The sequence below is a fragment of the Notolabrus celidotus genome, chromosome 18, assembly GCF_009762535.1.
Source record: "Notolabrus celidotus isolate fNotCel1 chromosome 18, fNotCel1.pri, whole genome shotgun sequence".
Taxonomy (NCBI): Eukaryota; Metazoa; Chordata; class Actinopteri; order Labriformes; family Labridae; genus Notolabrus; species Notolabrus celidotus.
The window spans coordinates 8,435,010-8,462,637 of NC_048289.1; the positions used below are offsets into that span (position 1 = coordinate 8,435,010).

General features: G+C 38.8%; 3 protein-coding genes across 10 annotated transcripts in view; 1 reads left to right on the forward strand and 2 right to left on the reverse strand.

Annotated features, from left to right (window-relative positions):
- The window catches only part of myocd (myocardin), a 35,814-nt gene extending 31,763 nt beyond the window's left edge, over nt 1-4,051 (forward strand). For 2 of the 4 annotated variants that reach the window (XM_034707462.1, XM_034707463.1), the window contains one exon: nt 151-4,051. In XM_034707462.1, the coding sequence (XP_034563353.1) occupies nt 151-689 (539 nt within the window). In that variant the 3' untranslated portion in view covers nt 690-4,051. Of the gene's footprint in view, nt 1-72 lie in introns of all 4 variants that reach the window. The other 2 variants (XM_034707461.1, XM_034707460.1) reach the window with 1 other exon arrangement.
- A 256-nt stretch (nt 4,052-4,307) lies between these two features.
- Nucleotides 4,308-21,231, reverse strand: map2k4b (mitogen-activated protein kinase kinase 4b). Of its 5 annotated transcripts, none has more exons than XM_034707469.1 (13): nt 20,970-21,231; nt 18,379-18,414; nt 17,256-17,288; nt 14,785-14,920; nt 13,686-13,860; nt 12,982-13,101; nt 12,759-12,878; nt 12,617-12,668; nt 12,350-12,477; nt 10,880-10,957; nt 10,629-10,777; nt 9,341-9,386; nt 4,308-9,022 (listed from the first exon to the last, which is right to left on the reverse strand). In XM_034707469.1, the coding sequence occupies exons 1-13, from the start codon at nt 21,079-21,081 to the stop codon at nt 8,909-8,911; spliced, it is 1,299 nt and encodes a 432-aa protein (XP_034563360.1). In that variant the 5' UTR covers nt 21,082-21,231; the 3' UTR covers nt 4,308-8,908. The 5 variants fall into 5 exon arrangements, with proteins under 5 accessions (XP_034563360.1, XP_034563359.1, XP_034563358.1 ...); XM_034707468.1 differs by having other exon boundaries at nt 14,785-14,887; nt 20,970-21,225; XM_034707467.1 differs by lacking the exon at nt 18,379-18,414 and having other exon boundaries at nt 14,785-14,887; nt 20,970-21,212.
- A 2,194-nt stretch (nt 21,232-23,425) lies between these two features.
- adprm (ADP-ribose/CDP-alcohol diphosphatase, manganese-dependent) lies at nt 23,426-26,850 on the reverse strand. The gene is made up of 3 exons (XM_034708226.1): nt 26,066-26,850; nt 25,283-25,405; nt 23,426-25,142 (listed from the first exon to the last, which is right to left on the reverse strand). Exons 1-3 carry the CDS (start codon nt 26,634-26,636, stop codon nt 24,802-24,804), a joined length of 1,035 nt encoding a protein of 344 aa, XP_034564117.1. The 5' UTR covers nt 26,637-26,850; the 3' UTR covers nt 23,426-24,801.
- Between the last annotated feature and the right edge of the window lie 778 nt (nt 26,851-27,628).

Genomic DNA, 27,628 nt, shown 5'->3' on the forward strand with positions numbered 1-27,628 from the left:
ACAGTATTTCCCCACAGTGGGGTCAGATCAGAACTTGCTGTGACCCTCCCTCCTCTCCTCTTTCTCTTCAAGAGATGCCTGCTAACGCCAGAGAAGAGAGGGAGAGGTCCTCTGTAACCAAAGTTGTGCCTCACCTTAATGTGTCCCCAGGGTGCCCCGGCCTCCTGATCCCGAGGTTCCACCGACACTACGAGCACCTGAGTCCCTCCCAGCTGCCATACGACCACGCAGCCAATCACATCACAGAGAGCCACCTGGAGACTCTATTGGGGAGTTCGATTGGTCGTGGAGGGGAAGTGGCTCTTCTCAAAATGGCCACAGAGGACGGGGGGCAGGATGAAGAAGGGAACAGAGACAGCGAAGGATACGGAAGCCCCCACAACCACCACCGCCATCCCCATCACCCCCAACAGGACAAACTGATGACCAACAGAGAGCTGATGGACACACCTCTGTCGCCCATCAACAGCAAGGTGATGGCGGTCCCTGAGATGCAGGGCATGGTCAGCATGGCGTTTAGTGAGACGCCGTGGGAGACAATGGAGTGGTTGGATCTGACTCCGCCCAGCTCGGCCACAGCGTTTAGCGTGGCTCCGCCCACTGGGCCGAGCATCTTCAACACAGAGTTTCTGGATGTGACAGACATTAACCTGAACTCTGCCATGGATCTCCACCTGGAGCACTGGTGAATGCCATGCCACCAAGTGCAAGCTAGCCCCATGCTAACAAAACTTTAGACACCAGCTTGCAAATAGCTTTACGTACTGCTAACATCAACTACAACCAAACCAAAGAACTTATGGATCTGCCTTAACAGCTTCAGTACAAACACCAGTTTGCCTTTTTAACAGCGGGATGTAAATTCAACTGTTAGCCGACATCCAAAGATTGTCTGCCAAGTGCAGTTATTTTTGACTCAGTTCCTCCTACTCACTGACAGTTTGTCTTGTTACCGACATAAACAGAGTCCAAAGAAAAGGTGCTTTTGACACATCTTTGTTCTTCTTTGGATAACTATGCACAAAACTGCCAATCAAGTATAACAGCGGAGACATGAAGGATGCTTTCCTAAATGAAAAACATAATTAAAGTGCTTTATTCCAACACTTAATGCAGTATCAGTGTTACACCACCTAGACTTGAAGACACTTTTTGACAATCGTATATTTTTCTGAGTTTGTATTACTGGAAAAAAAAACGGTGAATTGGATGCTTTGAACGCTCATTTTGTAAATATCTTAACTATTGGTACTGACAGAGACAAGCTGAAGTCTGCATATTTTGTCAGCGGTGTGGGAGACAACACAAACCACAGATGACGTGTATCATGTAATCAGATTATTATCGATGTAAATATGACAAAAAAAATCTCACTGTGCACTTCTACATAAATACAATTTTGTCACAGTTTGCTTGAGCTTAGAGTTTGTGTGTAGAAATGTTTGTCTTGCTTTTGGACAACCTTTTTCGTTCCAGTTTCTGTTCACTTTAGATGTTTTTATCCACACAATGACATAAAGTAGAGGAATCCATTTCATTTGAAAATGTTTGGTCTTATGGGTTTTCATCACTGGCAAATATTTGAAAAATATTTGTTATAATTTTTTATACTAGTTTTTACAAAGGACTATTTGGGCCTATTTGAAAAAATAAGAATCTGAGATTTCAAAAATAAAGTCGTAGTATCACAGGAATAAAATGTCAATGCTATAAAAACAAGGACCTGTGTCCATTAACATCAAATTCTTTTTTTTTTTTGCGCTGGCAGCGGCCGTGACCTCAAATTCAGTGATTCTCACCAATGTTATAAAAGTTGTCTCTTGGCATGTTTTGAATTTTTCTGATTGCTTCATATTTGCTAGTTTCTCCTCCATATGGACCTCCGCCATTATGGTTGAGAAAGTTATCATCAACCAACAAATCAATCCTTCCGAAGTCCCGCCCCTTCCCTTCTTGACTTTGATTGGTTTGTGATGGAGAAGTGACTTTAATGAGGTCTTACAGAACTTGAACCATTTTCACCTGAGAGCACGGTGACAAACAAACACAACAAACAGCTAACGCCAAGGGCTTCTTTGTAACTTGGGCACTGAAATACTGAACTGAATTGGATTAAAATAGAAAATAGGCGCTGCCAACGCAAAAAGCACTGCGTACACAGCTCCAAAAGCCATAATTTCACAAGAAGTTATAATGTCGAATGAAAGAATAAATTTGTACTATTTCGAGAAAAACTTAAAACCATTAAAATAACAAAAACCTTTGTTCTATTAAAGAAAAGTCATAAAAAAGATTATGGTTAGCCTGTATGTTACCATGAAGGGGGATATCGTCAGCCGGCTGCCTGCTCTACACACAGAAATGTGGAGCCTACTGTGAAGTTATCCTTTAGTAAAGGTTTCAAAGTGCAAGAAACTGACTGAGACAGGCAGTCTTATTGGCATCCACATAATAATGCAACTTTAATTATTCTAAAAGTAAGACTTTATTCTTCTAATATTACAACTTATTCTTATACAAATGAACATTTGTTGTAAAATTAAATGTTGCGCTTTTAAAATGATGTCTTATTCTCCTAATACTGATGTTTTTCTGGTGACATTACATCTTTATTCCCAAAACATTTTGAATTAAATCTCCTAACATTACAACTTAAATTATTATTATTATTAAAAGTCTAATTGTAGAATATACCTACTTTTTTTTTAAATTTTCAACTCTCTTCTCCTAAAATTAAGACAGTTAATTCTTACCAGCTATCACCTTTCTGATCCAAGGCCAATCACAATTATTTATTTTGAGTTTTTTTATACATTCTTTATTTTGTATTTATATTGACATTCCTTTGTTTAGATTGGGGCTCTTTTATTTACTGGGAATCTCCAGTGCCGCCATTTTTTCCACGGTCACTTCTTAGTTAATCAAGTCTCTTTAAAAATGTGATAAAAAGTGAAGGAACCACTTTGAGAAGCCATGCTTTCCATAATTGTTTTTCTTTTTAAGAATCTTATGAGGTGGAAATGACCATTAATAGCACTTGTGAATAGAAAGTGTAATATATTCAGATCTCTACTGTGAATACTGCACATTAACACAGCATACACTTAGCATACCTTTACACACGGTAGCTACGCTTAAGAGTCTACACACCTGTCAGGTTTTAGTTTGCTCTGAAAGTGCTTATTTTTCCCCACTTGTAAATATAATAAAAGAGTTTCAGGAGAATGTTGATTCCACTCTCATATCTCTACACTAAATAAAAGCGAGCGATATTCATACATGAAACAGGGAGACAGCTGCATGCTTAATCGGTATGCTAACGTAAGTAATAAGTGATATTTAACTGAGCTGAAGTAGCAACATGTTGACTTCTGTAACGGCTTAATGAAACCTAAAATGTTGACTTACAAGAAAATTGCCAGCCTTTTTTAATTCATGAGATTGGCTGTTTGATCTGTCCTTTGAGTCAGGCTATGTTTAACTATTTCATAAAAACAAAGCTAAGCAAGGCACTGTCAATCACAGGTGCCCCCTGTCTAACTCCTCCCCTGCTTCCTGGTCTCTGTGATTCTAAATGGGACCATACTTTACTAAATGAACATCATGCTGCATGGGAGAAGACTTCAAACTAGAGACGGAGACCATAAACATAAAAATGTTTACTGAGGGAATAAATCAGCTATAAAGGAGGACCTTTTTCTCAGACTTCTATTCAATCAGGCTTACTTTTATAATTTGTGGAGTCGCCCTTTCTGGTCATTGCAAAAAACAAGACACAGATTGAAGAAGGTATGGACGGCTCTTATGAGCAGTTAATGCTACAGTTTTGTATTTACTGGGCAGCTGTTTAACACCATCATTTGGCATAAAAGAAAACAGTATTTGTTCACTTCCTGAAATGTAAAAATATTGTTATAGGTGCATTAAAGTGAACACGTCTTTCATTGACGGTTACATCCTCTGGAAGTAGGTCTAACGTTGTGACTTCTGGAGTGTTGCACTTCTTCAATGGGTTATTTTTGGTCTATTAAAGCAGATCCTGACTTCCTGACCGATGCTTTGACCTTATGTTTCTTGTTAATAGTTTCCATTGGCCTTTTTTTCTTTTAAGACTAATTTTGCAATCGTTTCCCCTGATCACTCGACAGAAGCTTTACGTTGCTTGGCCACTGACTTGCTTTTCTTTTGTAAAAAAAAAGTATCTGCCTGCATCCTGTGTATACAACAAGAAGAAGAGCAATAAACTCATCACAGCAAAAACCACGTCTGCAGTTTGCTTTTTATTCAAGAAACACACGATACAGGAGTTTAATCTTTTCCACAGGAACTTTATTTGTAACCCTTGGTAAAGATACAATATAATATTCATCGCCCTTAATATTATCTTATAATCTAATATGAACATTCTAGTAAATTGCAATTTTTACAACATGTACCCTGGAGACTCATGTTCACCAGCGGTAAGTTAGCTTCTTGTATCCAACGAGTGAAGAACAGATGCGGACACTGTCGTGGCCTTGTTGTGTTTGCACCATTTCACGTCACAGATAGAACGTAAAGACCAGGACCGACATGACTCTCTGAAGATAAAGAATTATGTCTGATCTACTCTGCATCTCCTCCAACCTGGATGTTACCTTTGACCCCCCTCCCATAATAAGCCACAGGTTTGGACTCCAAACTCCCAGCTGATGATGGCCATTTTCCAATATGGCGGACATCTGTAGAGGACGTTATAGTACTTTAAATTTAGCTTAACTGACACTTCTATGAGAATCTAAGTAATGATGATTACTATTTGGTCTCTGAATAGTCATTTTTTGTTTTTTGGAGAGGTAAGGAAGAATTTATGACGTCTTAAGAAGGATTTTTGGGGTTTTGAGCTATATCCAGACAAAAGGCAAAGCACATTTCTGCCTGCATTACTTACACAAGTTTTACCACAGGATCTTTTCTGTTTGAGTTGGTAAAACACAACCTGGCAGAGTACACCCTTCTAGATAATTTAGAATACTAACATTTTATGGAGGCTTATGGAGCTGGGAATATGTTTCTTCAAAGTATCTGTTCATCTGCCTCTGCTGAGTCTAAGTTTCACTGTTTCTAGCAAGTCACACTAAAGTCTGATGAAATCTGTCCAACCACAAACTCCAAAATAACAGATTTGGCTGTGATTTAAAAAAGATCAACGGAAAATATGCTGAAATAACTACATTGGGATGCTGATACGGAAAAGGACTGAACACGACTGTTGTCGGGTCTATCTGCAAGACAACAAACATTATCCCTTCGACCAGGAAATATTGAAAGGTTTGAACACACGATGGTGTATATTATAGTGGATTATTGTGTCTACTTTGTCGATGCACTGACTTGGCTATTTCATTACACCATCAGAAATAAGGGTTTGCTTATGGTCCAAATATGCCAGAACACTTTCACCCACTCTAGGGCTTGAAATTCAACAAATCTTTGTCTGGACTGGATCAAGTTTTAACAAGTTTTTAAATAGTTAGTCTCTTAATGGTGCCAATGAACCCAAACCACTTTATCTAAAACACCTAAGTGGTCTTTTCAGAGCAGAAAATCCCACTAATTCAATGACTCTATGTAATTGAGTGTATATTGTGATAAAAAGCTGAATAGAACCATACAAAATTAAACTGTGACATCAGTCTAACTATTGTTTCTTCTGTTTTAAGCTCAATACTTAATAATACTACTTAAATTGTTTTCACCTGATATCTTATAAAGGAAAGTCAGCAGCTGATTTATTTTACTCTGAGATACTATCGGCTTAGTTTGTGTATTATACTTCAATAAATTGCCTTTATTTATTTGGTGGGTTTAGGACAAGGCTGGCATGATTTATTTTGCAAATTGAAGGGATATGTTGGGGAAAAAAACATGTATAAAGTCATCCCATACAACATTCTTGGTTTTAAGGACCACCATCAGTACAGACAGTTTGGTTCAGTGGCTAGTTTTCAGTTGTTTCCTAAACCTTACTCGTGGCTCTCTGAGAAAGAACGACTGAAGCTTGGTCGCACTATGGTCTCACGTTGTCGCCTCCTTTACCTGCCCCGAAGGGAGACTTAATGAGATGCATCCCAGGTGTAACACGTGGGAAACATTCTATCATCAGTGCAAACATGAGAAACATGCTGAGTCAAGGACAAACATGCTGAGTCATGGTGGCCTTTAGGCGTCAAAAGCAGAAACTAAGTGAGGAGAGATCTTCCTCCTCTACAGGCGTGGACGTGACGTTTAGCAGCATCATGTGTGACATTTTCATAAAGTCCTCACAGGAACTTTTTCAAAGTGTATTTTCTACTGTTTGCCTTTAGAGGGCAGCACGGTGGATCTGTGATCAGTGTGGATGAGCGGTTTAACTGTACAGTGCTTTGACGGGCTGCTGAGGAGCTTTAAGGCTAATATTTAAAGTCTAAAGGTATACAGAGTAAACATTTTCATTCTGCAGAAAGCACCCAAATATACAGGAGAGTATCAAACGTTACTTTTATTTTGCATTTTGACAATAAAGTAAAATGTGAATACTGTAAAACTTCATACAAAAAACCTTACGTCTCTGATTTAGATTAACAACGGAGTAATAACTAAGAGAAGATCTTTGATTTAAAGAACTAAGTTGTAAAATCACGTTTGCTTTATTCTAAATAAATCATACATTCATGACAATGAAGTTTGATGTAATTTTCAAGAATGTAGTTGTGATTTTCAAACACTGAACTTTAATTTCATGAGAATTAAGTCTGAATCTTGTAAGAATAAAGTCGTAGTTTTACGAGAACAAGGTTGCAAAACTAAACTTAAACTATTTTCCAGATTATGACTTCATTCAATTGAATTTACTTTAGAGTAAAGTAGTACTTTTACACAAATTGAACCATAATATTGTAAGAATAAAGAATGCTCATTACATGTTGGTGCTGAAAAAATAAAGCATTTCCTTTTTTGTGAACTGCACCTTCGGCTCCACATTCCTCATTTCAAAGCATTCACCATCAAAATAAAGGCTAAAAAAGCCTAAAATGACACCTTTTCTCCCATAAAAATGACAACTTTATCCTTTAAACCCAGAGTGTCTTCTTCACAGTGGCACTATATCTCAGATGTAACACTGTCTCATACCTGGCTCTTTCATTGTAAAATCCTTTTTATTCTCAAAATGCAAAATAAAGACACTCAGGATCTAATACTCTTCCTAAAAATCATAAACATTGAATTTAATGGCCTGAGTTTAAAAACGAGCCTTAACAGTGAATCAGAGCCTGCCAGAAACAGCAGATTAGATGTTCTATATACAAACACATTTACATCAGAGGACACGAGGTCCTAAAGTAACTTTACATCAGGCAATGTAGCATCAAGTCAGCCCCAGTTTGTGCCTTTTATCTGATGTTATCACATCTGTGTCGCAAAGTAAAAAAACGTTTTCTTAAAATATTCCTTGAAAAACCCTGAAGACCACGTAACAAGACTTGGACTGCCTATAATTATATTTCTATTACACTGAGAGATTCTCTGAAAAATATTCTGTTTTTAGGGGGCTTGATCTGCTTCCATATTTGGACTTAATTTTGCATTTCAAACAGAGACGTAAATGCTAACTGGAAAATATCTCCAAGCTATTTTTTTGTAATGTCAGCCAAGTCCTCCAGAGGAGAGAACTACTTTTCTAATGTTTGTAGATTGAATGGAGGTGGGATCCATCATTTCTGATGCATTCCAGGTAGTCAGGAAACCTAAACGCTGATTGTCTTTAGTGACTCAGCATCAAGTAGAGTTGTGTCTCAGTGTAAATGTTTGATCTAGAACAGATTGTTAACTGCTCTTCATGCAGATATCTGTTTATAGAGAGAAATTAATCATTCTCAGATTACCAACAATGGGAACTGGGATGTCATTATGCTGGATTGTGTTCCTCCTGCTTTTGCTCTCCATACAGACTGTTTTTCCTGCAGACACTAAAGCCTGTTGACACCTGATTGGTCAGTACTGCTCATTCTAAAAATTCAGATTCAGCAAATATCTTCATAGCTGTGACATGTCTTGTGAAATGACTTCTCAAAGATTACGTTTAAAGACACCGATCTTTAGCTCTGTGACTCTCATGTAATGATTAAAAAAAAATGCACAAACTGAAGCTGACGCTGGTTGTGAGAAATGTTTCTGTCCCGATCATGAGCTGAAACAAACTCTCGCAGATTGCATATTGACAAAAAACTGAAAACAAATAAACAAAAAAATAAAGAATAAAGCCACGCTACCGAATCCATGAGCTCTCCACAGAGAAACACTTTGCATACTCGTCTTTATCATGAGTGAAGGTGCACACAAACTTTGTGTGTGTGTGTGTGTGTGTGTGTGTGTGTGTGTGTGTGTGTGTGTGTGTGTGTGTGTGTGTGTGTGTGTGTGTGTTTAGGTCTATCTGCATACATCTGTACATTTCAGAGGTGAACACACACATTAGCAAACATACAGTCCACATGTACAATCCAACAGGTGTTTTTTTTTGTTCTGTGTCACTGTTCAACATTTTATTTGGTAGATTCTGTTTCTGTGTACATTGACTTCAAGTAAATATATTTATACCTATATGTTTTCTATCTGCTCACATGAAAGATGCATTTTCCTAAGACAAAGTTATGTCTTCAAGTTTTTCTTGGTGAAGATGGATGATCTTTTTTTTACTTGAATGAGGTGACAGGAGGTGGACAGGTTTATATTTATCTCATTGCACCGGGCAATTTGGAGTTCCTCTGTTCTTTGGAACGTGTAAATAAACTACGTGACTCTGAGGGCTAACATGTCGAGCGTTGCATCACAAAGCTTAGTGTGTTTACCCCCGAGACCCCTCCCCCCTCCCCTCCCCAGCTTATCTCCATCAGTCGACGTACATGGGAGAGATAGGTGAGGGGGGGAACTGATCCAGGATGCGACACACGTAGGAGGCGACGTCCACGAAGCGCTCCTCGTATATCAGAATGAAGGGATGTTTCTGCAGCAGAGAAACAGGGATGAAGTTTGTGACACTGAGGAGCTTTATTTCATTTGACAGTTATCCCTGAGAGAGCAGGAACAGTTCATGGGATATATTATCCCTGCATTGATTTACAGCTGCAGCAGTATGCTCTTGCCACTAGGGATCAGTGGAGGAAATTATAGACTGCAGAGGACGAGGTTTATTGACAGGATGAAGGTTTTACTGAAGGTTCTACTGAATTATAATTTTTCTCAACACTTCTTAAGAGTGACAGATTCAAAAATATCTTTCTAGCAATGTACTTCTAAAGATAATATATTGATGAGAACTTACCAGAAGCTCCCTGTACTTTGGCCTTTTAGATTCATCCTTTGTAAGGCTGGACAGAAAAACAAAACACAAATCAATGACCCATCAGCATCAGCAACGTCATTGCATTGACAACAAATATATAACACTGTAACAAATAACTGTGCTCCTATATCCCACATTAAGCTTGTGTTCTTCTGTGGTCGAAAACATGATGGCTGTTTTCAAAACCGCCTGCTACATACTGCCTACGAATGCAGTATGCATTACGTACTACATACTGCATTTGAAGTTAGTATGGAGCGTGACTGTTCTGTTGGATCCATTTTGCAGTATGCTGGATCAGGTTTCACTGGATTTCTGGTTTCGGAAAGCGGAAGTAAACAACGGCCAAGCTGATAGCGAAACTGCTTCTTTAGCATCACTTATGATTTTAAAAGTTAAGAAGTGGTTTATATGGCATTTAATAATTTTCACAGCACCTAAAAACTTAGTGTCCCGTCATATATGAAAATAAAAGAACCTGAACATTAGCGCTATGCATTATGGGAAACAGTACGCAATGGAGACTGGTCCGATGCATATTGAGACATTTTCTCAAATCAGTACGACATCCGGGTTTTGGCATACTGCAGATTTTGCTCTTGTTCACATACTACTTACAACATACTGAATTTTGGCCAAATCAGTACGTACTGCTAGTAAAGTAGGCGATTTGAAAACATGACGCCTTCTTGCTGCAGCTGTGGGCTTCATACATGCAGCTGCAACATCACCACTAGAGGCCTCCATATCCTGAAGCCACTCATCCTGCTCCTAAAAGAAAAGCCCTGTGGTCTCAGGGCAGCAAATCCCTACTAAAGTGTATGCACACTGAAACCCAACGATGCAGTGTGCCAGATATTATTAAGATTGTACTCTTGCTCACAATGCTCCCTTTATAAATCACAATCCACCTGGGAATATGCACTCTTGTATGGCCCTCTACACTCACACATTCATTTATAGATGGTCAATGCAAAGCACCTTATGAATGAAAATACAGACAAATGAGCCGCAGATCAAAGAGAGGAAGGCATGGAAAATAAAGTCTCTGACAAAAATCAGGGAGCTCCTGAAATAATTGGAGATCAGCGAGCACATATCATTGGTTTTTTACAGCAGGAGGTTCACAAATAACTTAATCAATAAGTGTTCTGAGAGTTATAAAAGCATGATAAATGTTAAGAGGAGTTAAATATTCTCTGTCAGTAAGCTAAGTGAAGTGGTCTCACTGGGCTGTTCATGAATGAGTGATTATTGTTCTTCTTACCATAGGTTAACAAAGTTGATGAACTTTGGGGAGAACTGTCTCTCCTCTGAGTTGGTGAGCTGCGGCGGTTCACCTTTCACCACCTGAGTCAGCTGATCAAAAACACTGTTCCACTTCGGGTACGGGAACCGCCCTGTGGCCAGCTCGTACTGGAACACACACACAGAGCAGAGACGTTAAACCACACAAACACACACAGACAGACACAACACAGGTAAGATCATTCTTCTTCTTCTTCTTCTTCTTCTTACCAGAGTGATTCCCAGACTCCAGACATCGGAGCGGACATCATAGCCCTGCCTGGAAGCGCTCGGGTCTATCCTCTCAGGCTGAAACACACAGAGATAGAATCACAAATTTAACTCTCAGTACACTCTTAGTATTCATGATCACACTGCGATCAGCAAAGAGAGAATATTTACTGCTATTGAGGATATACTGAAGATAAAGATATTAAGTACATTGTTTTCATAAATCTTTGAAGCAAATACATTTTGTTTCTCTGAAATTTTCCATGAACACCCGGTGCATAGGATGGAATTTGTAAAACACACTGCAGATGATGGACTTCTCTCTCTCCACCAGCATCATCAGCTCAAATGAAGGGATATGTTTGCTTTACACTAAGATCTCGAGAGTTTAAGTTGAATTTAGTGGGCTCCATCTTTAGTTTTAATCACTGAAACCATTCAATATCTCACTGAGTCTCAAAATGTCTTTAAACCATAATACTGGTTGATAAATTCATTAAATAGATGAAACAATGCATAAGAAGGGAGCCCTCGACATGTAAGAGGATCTAGAGCCATTCGCATCATATTCAGTGTTACCATACTGAGTTTGTATCTGTCTCTGGGCCCGAGCAATGAGAGCAGGAATAATTATTCTTAAATCCACCACAGGATACACTTCATAGTCTCTGCAGTAAGGGGGAGACTTATTTTATTATTACATTAAATATATTAAATATATTTGCCTATGAAGTCAAAATGTTGTGAAGTAAATGAAATACATTCTACTGTAACTCTGAAATGTCCAGAACTAAGTCAAACTTTCAGTTTTAGTTACAGGTGTGATAAAAACAAAGTAATATGAAGCTGATTCTTTTTGATATTAATTACCAAACACTGAATACAATCCTGACACCTGGGCAGAAAGTTTGAGCACTTGAGTGTGTGAGAAAAGAAACGATCAGATGCTAAATCTATTTTGTACTCAAGCATATTACAGTCACATGGGAAATAAATAATAAAAAAAATTGTATAAATAAAGAGATTATTATGTAAGAATTATGGGAGAACAAGATGAAAAAAAGAACATATTACTTGGTTTTTTCTGAATTAAAGAGACAATTATCTTAAATAAAGAAATTTCTGATCTGATTTTCTGAACCAACAAGACACAGCTACTGTAAAACAGTACATCATGGCCCCGTGCTCTGATTGTTCAATTTAAACCAGTTTTATTTTGTTTTGGGACACTGGGAGATACTGGTGTCTTAAAGTAGCATAGATGGTATTGTGTTGTTATTTTTGTTAAAAGAAAACATCTATTGACCCGTCTGGATGTTTTTAACACCCCTTTAAAAATGCCTTCTTCATCATCATCAGGGTGGGAATAAATGACCTCCCTGCCTCTTCCTGTTTGAAATGCTCTGCCACATTAAAAAATCTGTATCTCTGATAGACATAGACTTGAATCTTTAACTCCTGAGAACTTACCGCCATGTACGGCCTGCAGCCTGCGTCTCTGGTTTTTGCTATGGAGTCGACCAGCTGACCGCTGATACCGAAGTCACACAGCTTTATGTTCCCCCGTCGGTCCATGAGAATGTTGGAAGGTTTGATGTCTGAAGATCACAGAAAGATACACTTTTTAAAATCTATTTCATACTGACACCAGTTTTTGTTTACTAAGGGAAAATGTTACCCTTAAATCTACACTGCATGAATACTGGAACAGAATTTTAGGAAGATGTAAAGACTCACCTCTGTGGATTATTTTCAAGTTTTCTTTTAAGTGGTTCAGTGCTTTAACCGTCTGGGGGAGAAAGAAAAAACTCATCAGCTTTTTTACAGGATTTACAGTTTGAAATTAATGTATATGAAGGAAAGTGTCTCAAGTACTCACGGCTAACGTTATTTTTCCTAATATTTCCTCTGGAATGACGTCATCTAATGCACAATATACATATTTGTAGAATTTGTCTAATGAGGTAGACATGAGCTCCATACAGATCCAACAGTCGCCCTGAAACACAGTCAGAGGTTAGTTCAGTGGATGAACATGTGATTCCTGTGGAATATCTGTTGCCTGCCGTGATGCGTTCAGGGTCATCGAGTTTCAGCCGTACCTCTCTGAACAGCGCTCCGTAGAACTGGACGATGTAGGGACAGTCACTGCTCCTCATCACCACGTCCAGATCCATCAGCAGCTGCTTCTGCTCCTTCTCGTCCACAGTCGAACGAATCCTCTGAAAGACAGCAAACACAAACACAAACACAAATTTATGGGTCAGAGTTATTCATGCCTCACAGTCCATCTGCTGCAGCTCAGTTTAGCTTTCCACTGAGTATTTGATTTAAACGACTAAAGCCCCAACTCATTAATGCTGAGTACGAGCTGATCGATAAGAATTGTATTTTCAGTTTCCTTAAACTGTCATGCATACAATGAATATAGTGTGTGTGTAAAATGACAAACTACTCTCCAGTAGGTTGTAGAACCATGTCCATGTCAAACAAAGTTACTCTCCACACTCTGCTCTGGGGATCCAGCTGGAGCTAAGAAGAAGCTGAATACGCATTTATGTCTTTTGTGGATGAGAACAGTGAAAATTAGTATCTTCTTTATCTTCTACAGATCTATTTGACTGAAGGAAGAAGCTGATCAAAAATATCAGCTTGTTGTGAACAACACCACAGACATGTTTAGATAAAGAAACGACGACTCCTCCTGTCTGGCTTTGTAGAGGAAGGCAGCGCTGTCGGTGTGTGAACAGAGTAACAGCTGATCTGGACGCCGTTATCTGTGTTTATGGTTCTATCAGCAGCTCACCTTTACAGCCATGATCTGTCCCGTAGGTTTGTGGACCATCTTGTTGACAGAGCCGTACGCTCCCCGACCGATCTCCCCGAGGTCTCTCAGGTCCTCGGCCGTGAAGTCGCAGTGCTGCTCCGGAGAAATCTTCAGCTTCCCCGACGACTCGATGCTGTGCGTCCGCAGACGCTCTCTATCAGGGGAACAGAAGAGGTGACACATCAGACAGAGGGCACAGGAAGGAAGCAAGGAAGGACAGAGGAAAAGTGGAAAACTAAATGTTTAATGGTTTTTATGAAGTTATGTAACCTTTTTAAAACTAGCGACTCTATAATGGGAGTTCAATTTGCTGACTTTGATGTAGTGTGGGAAAAATACAGCTAACTGGCTGATGGTAGAAACATGGTAGAAGCTGCTCTAGCTCACTTCTTGCCTGCGTCCCTCACAACTCCACAAAAGAAGGAGATTAAAATGAAAACTAACGATAAAAGGTGATCCGCTCACAAACTGTAACCTCAATTAACACTAAACCTGCGAGCTGCTGGTTTTATTATAAAATATTATTTACCATTTCTGCTTGTATATATTTTTTTAACATTTTCAAGTGTTTATGATAGTATGAGCTGATATTACTGGTAATAAATGCTCTGACCTTTAAGAGTGAAGCACCAAAAGTTTTACAGCAGGCAAAATCTATTTTTCAGTTTCCTAAAATATGGAAATAGTTTATTTAAATTATCATAATTAACATCTGTGGTGCTGCACAGATGAGCCACTGAAAATGCTGTCTTTGCTGCCCTCTGTGTAAGCTTGGTGGAAATACAGGTGATAAGTACTTAAGTAAATAAGAAAACTGAAATAATTTCATCATTATTTTGAACCTTTATTTTGAACATCTGGGTACTCTATAAGTCCATTTTCTTTATCAAGAGTGGGTCCATTTTGTTTTCTTGAGCACTAATGCCACACGACACCTTTGAGAGGCAGCAGTCGTTGTAGTTTTTACTCAGAATGGATCAAGAGTTTTACAAAATAAGCTTTGTTGTACGACCAGAAATAAAGCACACACTGATTTTAATCTGAATCACACGTCCCATCCTCCCTTGTCTGTACTCACATGTGTGGGTTCTGGAAAGACGGGGGTGTCGGGTTGATGGGGAGCCTGGAAGTCGGTTTCACTGGAGGGTTTGCGAAGTTCAGCTTGAGAGCTTTACGTTTACCTGTGCGGTGAGAGAGAGACACAAATCCAGGTCCCACAACATGCACACACACAGGTAGGTCAACCAGCTGATGCAAACAGAGGATACACAGTGTGATTTAACGCTCCTCTTACCTGCAACCTCTGTCTCTATGTACTTGAGATAAACCTTTTAATGTGTGCAATAAGCAAAGTTAAAGAAACTACTGATGTGGGAGCACATTATGAGGAACTTTGGTAATTAGGTCTATGGAAAATGATAAATATCTATTTTGAGCTGTTTTCAAACACACACTGAACTTTCGTTTATCTCAAGTTTTCCTTGAGATCAGAGGAAGCACAAAATGCATTTTAAACTCAAGCAGTGCCCAGATACATAGAGGGTCCCAATACTCAGATACTGCACCAGGTCCTGTTGCTTTGTGTGACACCTTTTGGTCTAAGCCAGTATTTCCTCAAATACAGACTGAAACCTTTATCTACCTCTTGTTAAAAGGTGTGAGGCCTTTATTTGAATCAAGCTTGTATTAGAGGCAGACCTCTATTGGATTGGTTTAATTGGTTATCTTTAATTTGATACACTCTGGATCTCCCAGATCTCAAACGTATTGACTTTCTTTTAATGTCAACCATTTTATGTTTATTATGATCAGTTATTTTAGGACAGTTCCTTATTTGTACAGTTCAAAAGTTGTTGTCACAATAAAGCCAAACAGAGCCTTACTGCAGGATACTGGTATTGGGAACCCCTGAACAAAAAAAAAATCAATTGTAAAGATTTTCTTTCAGAAATGTGCAAATCAAACCTGAACAGTTCCCGACAGACATTAAAGTGACCCAACACCTAAACAGCACTCGATTCAAACATTAAATTCAACATTAACTGATACCTGTAAGTGTGTATAAACATCATAGACTGTTTATAACAAGTGGACTTCACCCAAATAGGCTTTTTGGGCTGTCACCATCTTTTTTTAGAGCTTAAAGAGACCATATTTGGACAATGGTTGCTGAGCCTCTTTCGTTGTTGACAGACCACTGTCACGGTAACTTGTTATTGAACAGTTTGCTACGCCATAAAGGGAGCAAGGAGTTGGCAGATGCTAAGTTATTAAGAAACTAAAGATTGAGACCATAAAGTCATTAGGAAAATGTTTACTGAGGGAATACATCAGCTGTGAAGGAGGACCATTTGATTACAGACATTTATACAATCAGGCTGATTTTACAAGCCGAGGAGTCGCCCCCTGCTGGACATTAGACAGAATACTAGGGATGTCCCGATCCCGATCTCAACTATCAGATCGGAGCCGATCTGGACGTTTTTTTGTTGATCATGATCTGCATTTAAGCCGCTCATCTCATCAGATCATATACGTCCGCTGTCACTGAACACAATTAGAGTTCGCTTAACTGTGTATACATAATGAGAAAATAATAAATGGGACATTGATGTGGAACTCAAGCCATTAATTAAATTTCATTGTAGAACTCACATGTGCACCGCCAGACACATTACAGAAAAAACATCTGCTCTACGCACCCTACGTTAACTCTCCAGGGACTTATGGTTCAAAAAGACGAAAAACGTAAAACAAACTCAAGACAGTCTGTAACATTAGCATTATCAAGTTCGTGGCTAGCAACCACTGCTAGTGGCATGCTCAATGTCACTCCCAATATTTACGTTCTCCGTCTTGCAGCTGGATGCTGCCATTGTGAATCACGCACTGTCTTGTGAGAGGTGCATTCAGAGCAGCCTCGGATAAGCGCGCTGTAATGCATGCATACCAGTTTCGTTGGTCTCATATAGCAGAGCTTGTAAAACAGATGAGTTTTACAACAATGCTAGCTGGGTTAAATTAAATGGAATAAACAGACATATTGTAGTTATTTTTTTTAAATAACTTATTTTTGTTTAAAAAAAACTGTGCAGCTCAACTCTTACCGCTGATCGGGACATTCCTAAAGAATACATGTTTAAGTCGCCACTATCATTTATCAACTTCTTATAAACAGTCTTTGATTTATAGGCATCTTCAAAATATAATTTCCATCATTTAGTTTTTATGCTTTGTGCTGGGTTTAGGTGTTGAGTCGTCTTCGTTCAACCAGCTCTTCATTGCAAACATACCCCTTAACCTCTAAGCCCCAGTGCAATTTTTCAAATGTATTTCTTTGCCATGACTGATTTTGTGACAGCAGTACAGTGGACAGACTCCCCAACTACCAGAGCACCACACAGGCTGGTCAGTAGTTTACAGCGGCTTCCAACGTCACTGATTAAACAGAAACATGTCCCTGCCAGGAAAGGAAACCCCTTTAGACTACTGAGATGCACCCACAGAAAGTAGAGGTCAGTGTGCTTTGTGTGCGAGGCTATGGCTTACTTTGGGAAACTGCAGACAGGCTTATCTGAAACCCTGAAGTAAAGAAAGAAACATTTTACTCCATGTTCTTTGGGTTTTTTGTTTTCGTGTGAGAGGGTCTTTATTAATACCTGACATCCCATCAAAAGCCAATAATGAAAGTGTGCAGGTGACTGAGGTAAAGAAGCACCATGTTCAGGTGGGCCTGGATGGGTGTGCTGCCATTTACCTGCAGCTGAAGCTGTGGTTCCTCCAGTGGAAGAGAAATAAATCCGTTCTCACAGGTGTTTATTAGTCCAGTGGCAGAAAACTGTAAACTTTGCTTTTGATTGCTGAAGTTCATCTGTTCTGTAGCTGTTACTTTAGTACCACCTTATGTTAAACAGCAAAAACGACACTGAGACCTTTAAGTTGTTGTTTTGGTGGCACATGGTAATTCAAAATGGAATATCACTCTAACCACTTTACCCTGCTGCTACTGTTCTTTTTGTCATGTCTGTGTTCATATTATCAGCTGGACTGGTTTCAGCTCAGTTAATATGCCAATGAGTCTCAGTTTCATTGTAACAAGCAATTTACACTTTAGCCAGCTGAACACTATCTTACTAAGAAGACAAAATAAACTTATTTGACTGTGATTTAATTATGATAAAGATGCTGAAAGGATGCTGGAATAACTATATCTGGATGCTGATTTGGAAAAAATAAAAATCAGGTCTGTGTGCATGATCATATTTTTTAGTTCTATAAGCTATAATCCAGTAGAACAGCAGCCATAGACCAGGTGTAGCAGTGATATACCATTAAGAGTTGGGATGTGTCACGGAAACAGAAACTTCTGTTGCTGGAAGAGAAACGTCTCCTGACAGGTTTTGTTTGAAGCGGTGTGTGTCTCATTAAATGGGGTCTGTCGACTGTGTCTACAGAAGATCACTCTTACATGGAAACTTGATTAAAATCATGCAGATATGAGGATAAAAATTCAGGAATTACAAAAATCAAACAAAGTAAAAACGTTGAAACGAACGGGAGAAATAATCAACAGAAGGGGAGGTGGATAAGGAACATCTGAAAGGATTTCTTTGCTGAACACAAAGAATGTGAAATCCTGCAGACTAAAAGCTGGTAAAATAAATGGGAATACCTGTTTCATTCTGACATCTCCAGCAGCTGTTGGTTTCTGTAAGGTTTAGATAAAACATTTGATACCAAACATCTGCCACACAGTGATTTAATGCAACTCTGACCACTGGACTCATGACTGTACGGTTCTGACAGACTGGTAAAGTCAGGTAATCAATAGAGGGCGGCTACCAACAACACATCTGATATCATCACCACACCTGCCTGGTGATCTCTACAGTATCATGAAAAGTCAGACATCATATCACATAAACAAACAGTTGGGTATGTAAACATGATCAGAAAATGTGATGGAAGTAATAACAGTAAAACTTCTCAAAGCAGAAAAGTGTCCGAGTACATTTACAGTTTTATATTACATCTTAGAATACTTTTCATATTACCAAAACTAGACTCTGACAATTATTTCCCCCACTGCTATCACAGTTACCCAGCGCCCCAAAGTTAAACCTTCTGAAGACTTTAAATCATTTATAAAAAGTTTAGAATATTTTAATTATAAGCTTTATGTTACTCTGTAGGTTACACTTGAGCTTAGTTAAAAACACAAGAAGTTATGGAAGTTTGTGCTCCAAAGTTTTAATTCTAATTTTCTTATATTAGATAACTGTGAAAAAAAAAGTAGTAAAAAAGACATTTCTCACTGAACCACAGTGGAGTATCGGTGGCATGAGATGAAAATACTTGAGATAATTTCAGGTACCTAAAGCTAAGTACATAACAGCACCTGAGTAGAAGTACCTGGTTGTATTTTGCCATATGTCTCAGCTGGGAGATGATTACTGCAGCGCTCAGCAAAAAACATGAGCACTGAAATGTTAAAGTCTGTTCTTAGTTAGCTTCCTATCTTGGTGCTCTGTAGAATAACATATTTATACTTCTTAGTGCTGCTGTTCAGTAAAAATGTACACACCTGAGTAATATCTCCTGTTGATTTACAACACTGGTATTGTTAAAGGCTGATAATATGTTTACTTTTTACTATCCAATCATTAAAGACTTAGGTTCTTGTTATGTTTATTTTCAATCACCTTCTGTAAACATTTGGGCATATAAAGATTCTTAAACGAAGGCTATAAAACAGGGTCTAAGTCTTTGACTACAGTAAATGATAGATGCTTTAATATAATCTAGTTATAATTATGAGTTATTAATTCAGCTGTTTGTCCTCCTGTGCTAATTTCTTAAGAAAGGCAGGTGGGTTAACAGATAATGATTTACAACATAGTAATAGACCCTTATTACTTCATTTTCTTCTTCTTTTAACCCTCCTGTTATGTTGCGGGTCAAATTGACCCACGTTGAAAATTGTTAAAAGTATTTTTTTGATATGAAACTTCTTCTGCTTGGTTTAATTAGCCTGAACAACATAAACAGAGAAAACAGTTAATTTCCCACATTTGCAACCCCTCCCCTGTGTGTTTTTACCAGTGTTTCTTTTTAACATTTATTCATTGTAGTTCTGTGTTTTACCTGTTGTTGTTTTTTTTTACAGTTATTCATTGTACTTCTGTTTTACCTGTGTGTTTTATTTTTTTTAACATTTATTCATTGTAGTTCTGTGTTGTTGTTTTTTTTTAACAATTATTCATTGTACTTCTGTGTTTTACCTGTGTTCTTAATAAAACATATTGGATACAAGATTTGCCTGATACATTTCCATCATGTCACGAGATTAAATCTCGACAAACTCTCGACATACTAAATGATAGGGAGCCCTGAGACGATGTGAGACGTCAGCAGATTATTTATAATTCTGATAAAAGTAATATTTATAGAGATAATATTATTTCCCAGGCTAAATGTTAGTGTTGTATTGCTGTCATGTATTGTAGAGCCAGTGGCCTGGCTATCGTAAAGGAGAGGGACACTCCAGTGTAGGCCTTGGTGATACTAGTTTTATACTATCGGTACGTACATATTCATTGGATGCATCTTAAAACTAACAAATAATAATAAGTAAATTTTGTTGATTCTTCTGGGAATCGTCTCCTCCTAAAGAATGAAATCACTTTACTACAGGTCTGTTGGTTAAACTGAGCTCCTGCATCACTGCTAGCCTGTTAGCCGTGTAGCTTATCAAGCAGAGCGTAAAAAGCGCGAGCTGGAGCGGAAACTGCGCACCCCAGCCTTCAAAATAAAAGCGTACATTTCTAGTAACACCAAATACCTATAATTTGTTTACATCAGTTTACATTCAATAAATGCAGAGGGATGACTTATAGTCTTAAACAAATGATATGCGGGTCTTATCCGACTATCCTGGCAATAGTATTGGACAATAACAATAAGGAATTTTAAATGAGCAACCTCAACACTGAACTAAACAAACCCAGGCTACAGTCTTCCTACTACATAAACAAAGAAACAACGTTATATAGTTATAACTCATCTTTACTTTTCAAAATTGTATCACAATATATCATTGTGTACAAACATAGATTTTACTTTGAAAACTCTGACCGGAAGCTTCGTGTTAGCCTCTGTGTCTTTACTGTGGTTTCTGGGAAGCTACAAGCTACCTCTATCCCTAACTCCAGCGTCTCCCCGGTGAAATATAACAACCCTGAAATAAAGGTGATGGTCGCCCACCTTGCATGCTGCTGCTCTGTGTCTGTTGGTGGAAATGGTGTGACGTGGATCCAACAATGTTGCTGCTGTTGCTGGAGCTGGTGGAGTTGCTGTCAGGTCTGGGAGTCGCCATTGTTGTATTGGATTCCGGCAGCAGCGCCCAGGCTGCAATGCAGAGAGTGAAACTTCGCCCTCTCTGCCTCCGTACAGGACACTGCGACACTTGAACGCAGCAGCTGCACCACGGCCACGTCTGTGCCGCTGCTGCCTTCACGGCCTGTCGGAAATACAGTTAGCCCGTTTTTATACGGTGGCCCTGAAGGGAAATTCACAACAACATTTCAAAAACACAACGACATTACAGAAAACACACCAACAGTCATCTTACATTGGAAGCCCAGTGGTGATTGAACCCAGAACCATCACATTGAAAGGTAGCAGGCTTATCCTCAACACCACAGGGCTGCTTGAAAGAGCTGTCTTTTGTAGAATAGAATAGAATGTACTTTATTCATCCCCAAGGGGGAAATTCAGTTGTCTAGCAGATACAATTATAAAAAATCACATAAAACAAGTAATGCAGGTGTCTGTCAGCCTATCTCCCATTGGCCAGAGAGTTATGAAGCCTAATGGCTGCAGGGATGAATGATTTTGTGTATCTCTCAGTACTGCAGCGCAGAGAGATGAGCCGTCCACTGCTGCTGTTTCTCTGGTCCACAAAGAAGTTGTGAAGTGGATGATCTGTGTTATTTAGAATGGCCTCTAGTAGGTATTGTCATTGACCCATTTTGATTTAGTAGTTCAAAATCAGAGCTCATGCTCATTGTGTGAGGAAAGTGTTTCATTTCTGTCTCCCATGGACAGTACATAGGGGAACTCAAAACCAGGATCCATGCAAGGTAAGGCAGCAGCCCTGACCACAACACCACAGACCTGCTTGGAAGTGCTTGTAAGGTGGTGGACCTTAAACAAGTACAATATTGATTCAGTACATACTTGAACAAGTAGATACTTCTATTACTGATACTCATATTGTGCTTTCGAATCACTCTATCAAATGGTGGAAAGAAAATACCTACACAAGTAAATTCATCCAAGCAGCCCTGCGGTGTTGAGGAGAGGCCTGCTACCTTTCAATCGGATGGTTCTGGGTTCAAAACCCACTATGTGTTGCAAATGTGAGATGGAATTGAAATACTTTCCTCACATGTACAGATGTGCTTTTGAACTACTACACAAAAATGTGAAATGAAAAGACCTAAAGAGGCAAGCACTGCAAAGTTGCCCTGTGGTTTGGTGGACAGGGCTGCTGCCTTTCAATGAGAGTGTCCTGGGTTTGAATCCTGGCAGGGACTGTCTATGGGAGATGGAAATAAAACACTTTCCTCACACTGGAGTTTGGAATGTGCTTTTGAAGTACAATATCCAAATGATAGAATGTAAAGACTTCCAGAAGAGGCCCTGTGGGGTTGAGGATAGGTAACATGTTGTTATGTTTGTGAAATGTTGTTGTGTTTTCTGCAATGTTGGCGTGTTTTCTGTAATGTTGTTGTGTTTTCCGTAATATCGTCATGTTTCTGAAGTTGTTGTGTTTTGCCGGAAGATAAACTTCTCAGTGTTAAAATGACATGTAATCAGATTACTTTACCCATGTAAACACATATGTATATATATATATATATATATATACATATATATATATATATATATATATATATATATATATATATATATATATATATATATATATATATATATATAGTGGTGGCCAAAATTATTAGAACACCTGACAGAATTGAAGATATACTGTATCTATGTATGTGCGTATATGTATCTGAAAAATGTACAGATATATATATATAGTTTAATATAAAGAAATAGAGGGCACATTGAAAGAATTTTTGTTTATCATGTTATGTGCAATTATTTCTATAATATAAAACCTGTTCTTTACAAATAATTATTTTTTAATGAATGTAGAACTATTACATAAAATAAATGAACCAAAATGGTGAGAATACATTTAAAGCACTTTTCATTATTCTTTTATCTTTAGCATATTTATTTTTGTAGCTCTCTATAATTAACATCTGAATTTCCCAATTTAGCATGTTTTTATTGAACAATTAAGTGCACACAGAAGCAGACGTGCTCCTTTAATACACTCTTCATTAACTTTCTTGCTGTTGAACTTTTCTATATTTTGAGGTTCAACATATCTTATTCATAATCAAGTTGTATTTATGGTGAAATGTTTTATTTTTACTCATTTTGAGAAATATCGCATTTCAATGTAACATTGCTGTACCTTATAACCCCAATGTGGGAGACAATTTCCGAGTTTTGGTTGATAATTCAACTTTCAATTATATTTGTCTTTGAATAACTTGTGAATTGATCCCTGTCGAGATGAACAGCTTGGATCTACTAGCTTACAACAAGACTTGAATGCAGCATGAAAAATGAGAGATGAGCTCTTCTGGTATTCAGTTTTTTTTTATTACCCATTGCATAGTTTTACATTGTAAAACATGTTCACTTGCAATATAATTCATTTAACACTGCTCATTACATCCCTCAGAAAATAAAAGAATAAATACAAATTAGTGCTGCATCACCTCAAAAAAAGGCAGCAATAGAAAATAATCTCAATTTAAAATATATATATATCATTCAACCTCCAGATTAAATCAAAATCTATGTAGAAGAATTATCTCCCTCTTCATCAGGATAAAAAAATAAAAGCTTCTTTTTTTGTTGAGGTAAAGTGTCATGACACACTGCGTTTAAAAACACAAAGTGTGGTTGTGTTTCAGAAGAGTCGTCAGTATTCTACCTTTCCAAACATTCACATCTTTGGTAGAGAGAATATAAACTCTAAGTTTACACATAATAAAGTAAGTAGTGGACACAGAAGGTTGTCTACAGTAGAGCTGGACAACAAAATCAAAGTTTAGATTTCAAACAAAACATCAGAACTTAAAATCCGAATGAATTTTTGGCCGCTTCAGGTGACTCTGAGCTGTCAGTCTAATGAAGCTCTCAGTTTCATACACACACTTTCCCTTACACCTGTTCGTCTCTGTTAAAGTTGCATGAAGATTAGAACAGACCGGTTTTATTCAGGAGGCCGTCAGACTGAAGAAGCTTTTTCAGAAACGCATATATTATCACTTTTGTTTAAACTTATGCTGACTTTTGACCTGCAGCTGAAGAAAACTCTCAGATTAGGATGAACTGTAACAGGATTTCACAAAAAGGCTCTTTTTACACATGCACTTAACTCCTGAAAGTCTGCAGAAACTCCCAGGGTGAGCTGCATGTGTGAACGCAAACAACTAAATTCTACATCCTGACTTCACCCGGAATTGTCTGACCAGCCTCTTTGTCAAACTTTTACAAGAAGACAATAACTTAAGGTGAGAATGCAGCCGGTACGAAGTCAGAAAAAATCACTGCAAGCTAAGTAGAGAAATGATGACGTTTATATCACGTGATCTTCGTGCACGTACTGCAGCTGCTTCATCAGTAAGTTGTTTTACGTTCATTCAATGACACTGTGAATACGTCGAATTACTCAACTTCACTTTGAACACAGACGCTCGGGAAAGTGACGGCAGCTTCCTAATGTGGGCACATTACAGTAAATCAAATTATAACTGTTCTCCATTAATGTAAATTATCGGATTAAATCCATTTATCGCCCAGCTCTGGTGTACAGCAGAGTCTTCATTGTGAATGTTTTTTTCCGGGGTCTATAATCCCTGAACCTCTTTAAATAATGCCGAGACCCACATGGATTTAGCACTCTGTCTCTAAATCAAAAGATATTCCTCAAATATTTCCTTCACCATCAATTAATCTGTAAATCTGTCATTGCTTTTGTTATGTTGCCTTCGTTCTGTGGGAACTCAAACACTCGGTCCCTGACCCTCCCGCATCCTTTCAGCTCCATCTTGTCCTCATACACGGAGACAGTGGCGAAGGCGTTGCCGTCTGGTGGAGTTTCTACGACGCCCTGTACGGTCAGGTGGTGTACCCCCCCATTTTTGTCCCTGTGGTATCCTCCGTCGTGGTCGTGTCCGGCCATGAAGCACACCACGCAACTATGGGAGCGGATGACGGACAGCAGCTCGTCGTAGTTCCAGGCGAGGCAGATGGGTGTGGTGGAGCGAGGGTGGACTGGGAGATGACCTGGAGGAGAAAGAAAGGAAAACTTTAAAGGGGTCTGCTTTCAGGTGGAGTGGCACCTAAAGGACAGATGATGATGTATACCACATTTTTCATACACTACAATTGATATTACTTGTAATATTTTAAATCTCTTTACTTACTGACGATTGTGACTTTCTCCTGTTTTTCATCAGCTGAGGACAGAACAGAATCGAGCCAGTCCAGCTGAACTTTGCTGAAGCCTCCATTAAACATCGTATATCTCTCCTCCAAACCTTTAAACACTGAAACACAAATACATGAATCATTGTCTACTCACTCTTTCAACCAGTCAATCTCTGTGATGTTTCTGAGATGGCTCAAGTTGAATGAAATGTAATTAAATAATCATACAAAGATGGTCAATTTCAGGGTATGCATCTAACAGCTTGTGAAATCAGCTTTTTATTTATATAACAAACCTGATAGATTTCTGTCAGAACAACAGACGTGTCACTAAAAGAGGATGAGGGTCACACAGGAACAAATCATTTGAACCTGAGTCGAAAGACTTTAATATCTTTCAACAAATTTCTTTTTCTACTTTTGAAAATAAAATTCAAAATTTTGATCTCAAACTAAATTCTGACTTTAACCATTCTTCTCCAAATTTACTGAGAATTTTGATCTATTTTCAGTTTGTATTTATCTTAATGTTTTCATGATACATTTTAAAGTTGTCTTTTGTGATTTAAAGGACTTTCTGATTTTGATCAAAACACAGAACTTAATTTTCCACCCTCCCCCCTTTGCTCCTGAGAGCTTTAGATATGGAAACACATTTTTTAAAAATATTAAGAATTGTTTTTAAAACCTAGAAAATGGTTGTTTCCTAATATATATATGTTTATAATTGTTAGCCCTACAAAACAAACAATGACAATAAAGCTCTTAGTGCCGTGTACCTGGGCTGTTGAGGTCTTTGTTGGGGTTATGCTGTCTAATGAGACTCAGAGAGTCTTTGTACTGCTGACTGCTCTCCTCTCTGCCCAGCAGACCCACATCATACCCGTCCAGAACCACGAAGATGAACCCGGGTACCGGACTGAAGCTGTACGCGTAGATCTCACTGTCAGCTGGCGCTGCGTTCAGGATCCCGTCGGAGTGTAGAGTACTGTTGAGCCTTGAACGCAGCAGCGCACTCCGACTGAAGTTATAGAATTCGTGGTTACCCCACACATGGTGGACCTCCGCGGGCCCGGAGCTGAACTCTGTCAGGACCGTGTCTAGAGCTTGGTCTGAGGCGTCGTGACTCTTGTTGAAGCCGTCGATGATGTCTCCGAGCTGGAGGATGAACTTCGGTTTCACCGCCGACTCTCTCCAGCTCTCCAGAGCGTTTTTTAACAGCTGCAGACTGCTCCGGTAGTACCGCCGCCGGGTCCGGGTGAAGTTGTAGCCGTCGTCCAGGTCTGCGTACTGAATGTCCGCTATCACACCGAAGGTGAACAGCGGCGGGTGTTCGGGACACTTCTCCATTCTCGGTGTTGTTTTCGGTTTGAGTGCTGTCACGGTGTGTTCACTGAACCTGTTCACGGCTGTAATGTTACCGGTAACTCTGAACACATAGCTGTACCGTTTGAACACCGTCACATGATGAAACACAGCCAGGCTGCTACCGCTGTTCAATTTCCTCTGTCATCCTTCATGATGACATTTCAAATCCAGCGTTATGTGTTCTCCCGGCGAGATGCTCAACAAAATAAAAGCATGGACTTCCGACCCTTCAAAATAAGACTCTTCATTAACAAGACTGGTGATAAATTAGCCTCTGGAAGTGATCTAAATGGTGCTGGGATGAATATTTCAAAGGATTTTAATTCACATTTTGAGAAAAAAGTATATATTTTTTATACAGACAATAATTTAATTATTCTGTAGAGACATTTTTCTCACACAAAGCACTCAAAAGTTGATCTGACTTCATTCTACAATCTTAGACAGGGGTGTCAAACTAATTTCAGTTCAGGGGCCACATACAGCCCATTTTGATCCCAAGTGGGACGACAAGTAAAACCATCTGAGATCTGAAATCTGATATAGCAGTTACTTTTATTGAAAAATTGTAGTTAATGTCTTCCCTGTAATTTTTTCATTTTGGGAAGTCATCCCAGGGCTGGATGGAACCTCTGGTGGGATGGTTCTGGCCCACGGGTCACATGTTTGACATCCATGATCTAAAATATATCACACTTCCCTATTTTGGTCAGCCTACCTCTCATTCTCTTTGGTAAATTTGATCACGAAGAAAGGGCGTTTTTTCCCCCCTTTACTATCTGCCTGTTATGGTCAATGCTGCATTCACATACTCCACAGATGGTCCCAGAGTGTAATTTACCAAACAAAACCATAAGGGCCCCAGCAGCAGCTGAATTTCAACTGAAAATGTCTGGCACATAATGAAGATTCATTTGTCGTACTTTACAGAGCCACAGAGGGGCACTGCTGAAAAGGAAACACCTCAACCGACC

What these genes read in the sequence shown, in the direction of transcription:
- adprm (XM_034708226.1), bottom strand. Translation starts at nt 26,636, where the DNA reads ATGGAGAAGTGTCCCGAACACCCGCCGCTGTTCACCTTCGGTGTGATA. An exon ending in CAAAGACCTCAACAGCCCAG is followed by an intron (nt 25,406 to 26,065) that starts GTACACGGCACT and finishes TTTGTGTTTCAG; the next exon opens with TGTTTAAAGGTTTGGAGGAG. An exon ending in GGAGAAAGTCACAATCGTCA is followed by an intron (nt 25,143 to 25,282) that starts GTAAGTAAAGAG and finishes TTTCTCCTCCAG; the next exon opens with GTCATCTCCCAGTCCACCCT.
- map2k4b (XM_034707469.1), bottom strand. Translation starts at nt 21,081, where the DNA reads ATGGCGACTCCCAGACCTGACAGCAACTCCACCAGCTCCAGCAACAGC. An exon ending in GACAGATCATGGCTGTAAAG is followed by an intron (nt 13,102 to 13,685) that starts GTGAGCTGCTGA and finishes GCTGTCTTTCAG; the next exon opens with AGGATTCGTTCGACTGTGGA. An exon ending in CAAAGTACAGGGAGCTTCTG is followed by an intron (nt 9,023 to 9,340) that starts GTAAGTTCTCAT and finishes TCTCTGCTGCAG; the next exon opens with AAACATCCCTTCATTCTGAT.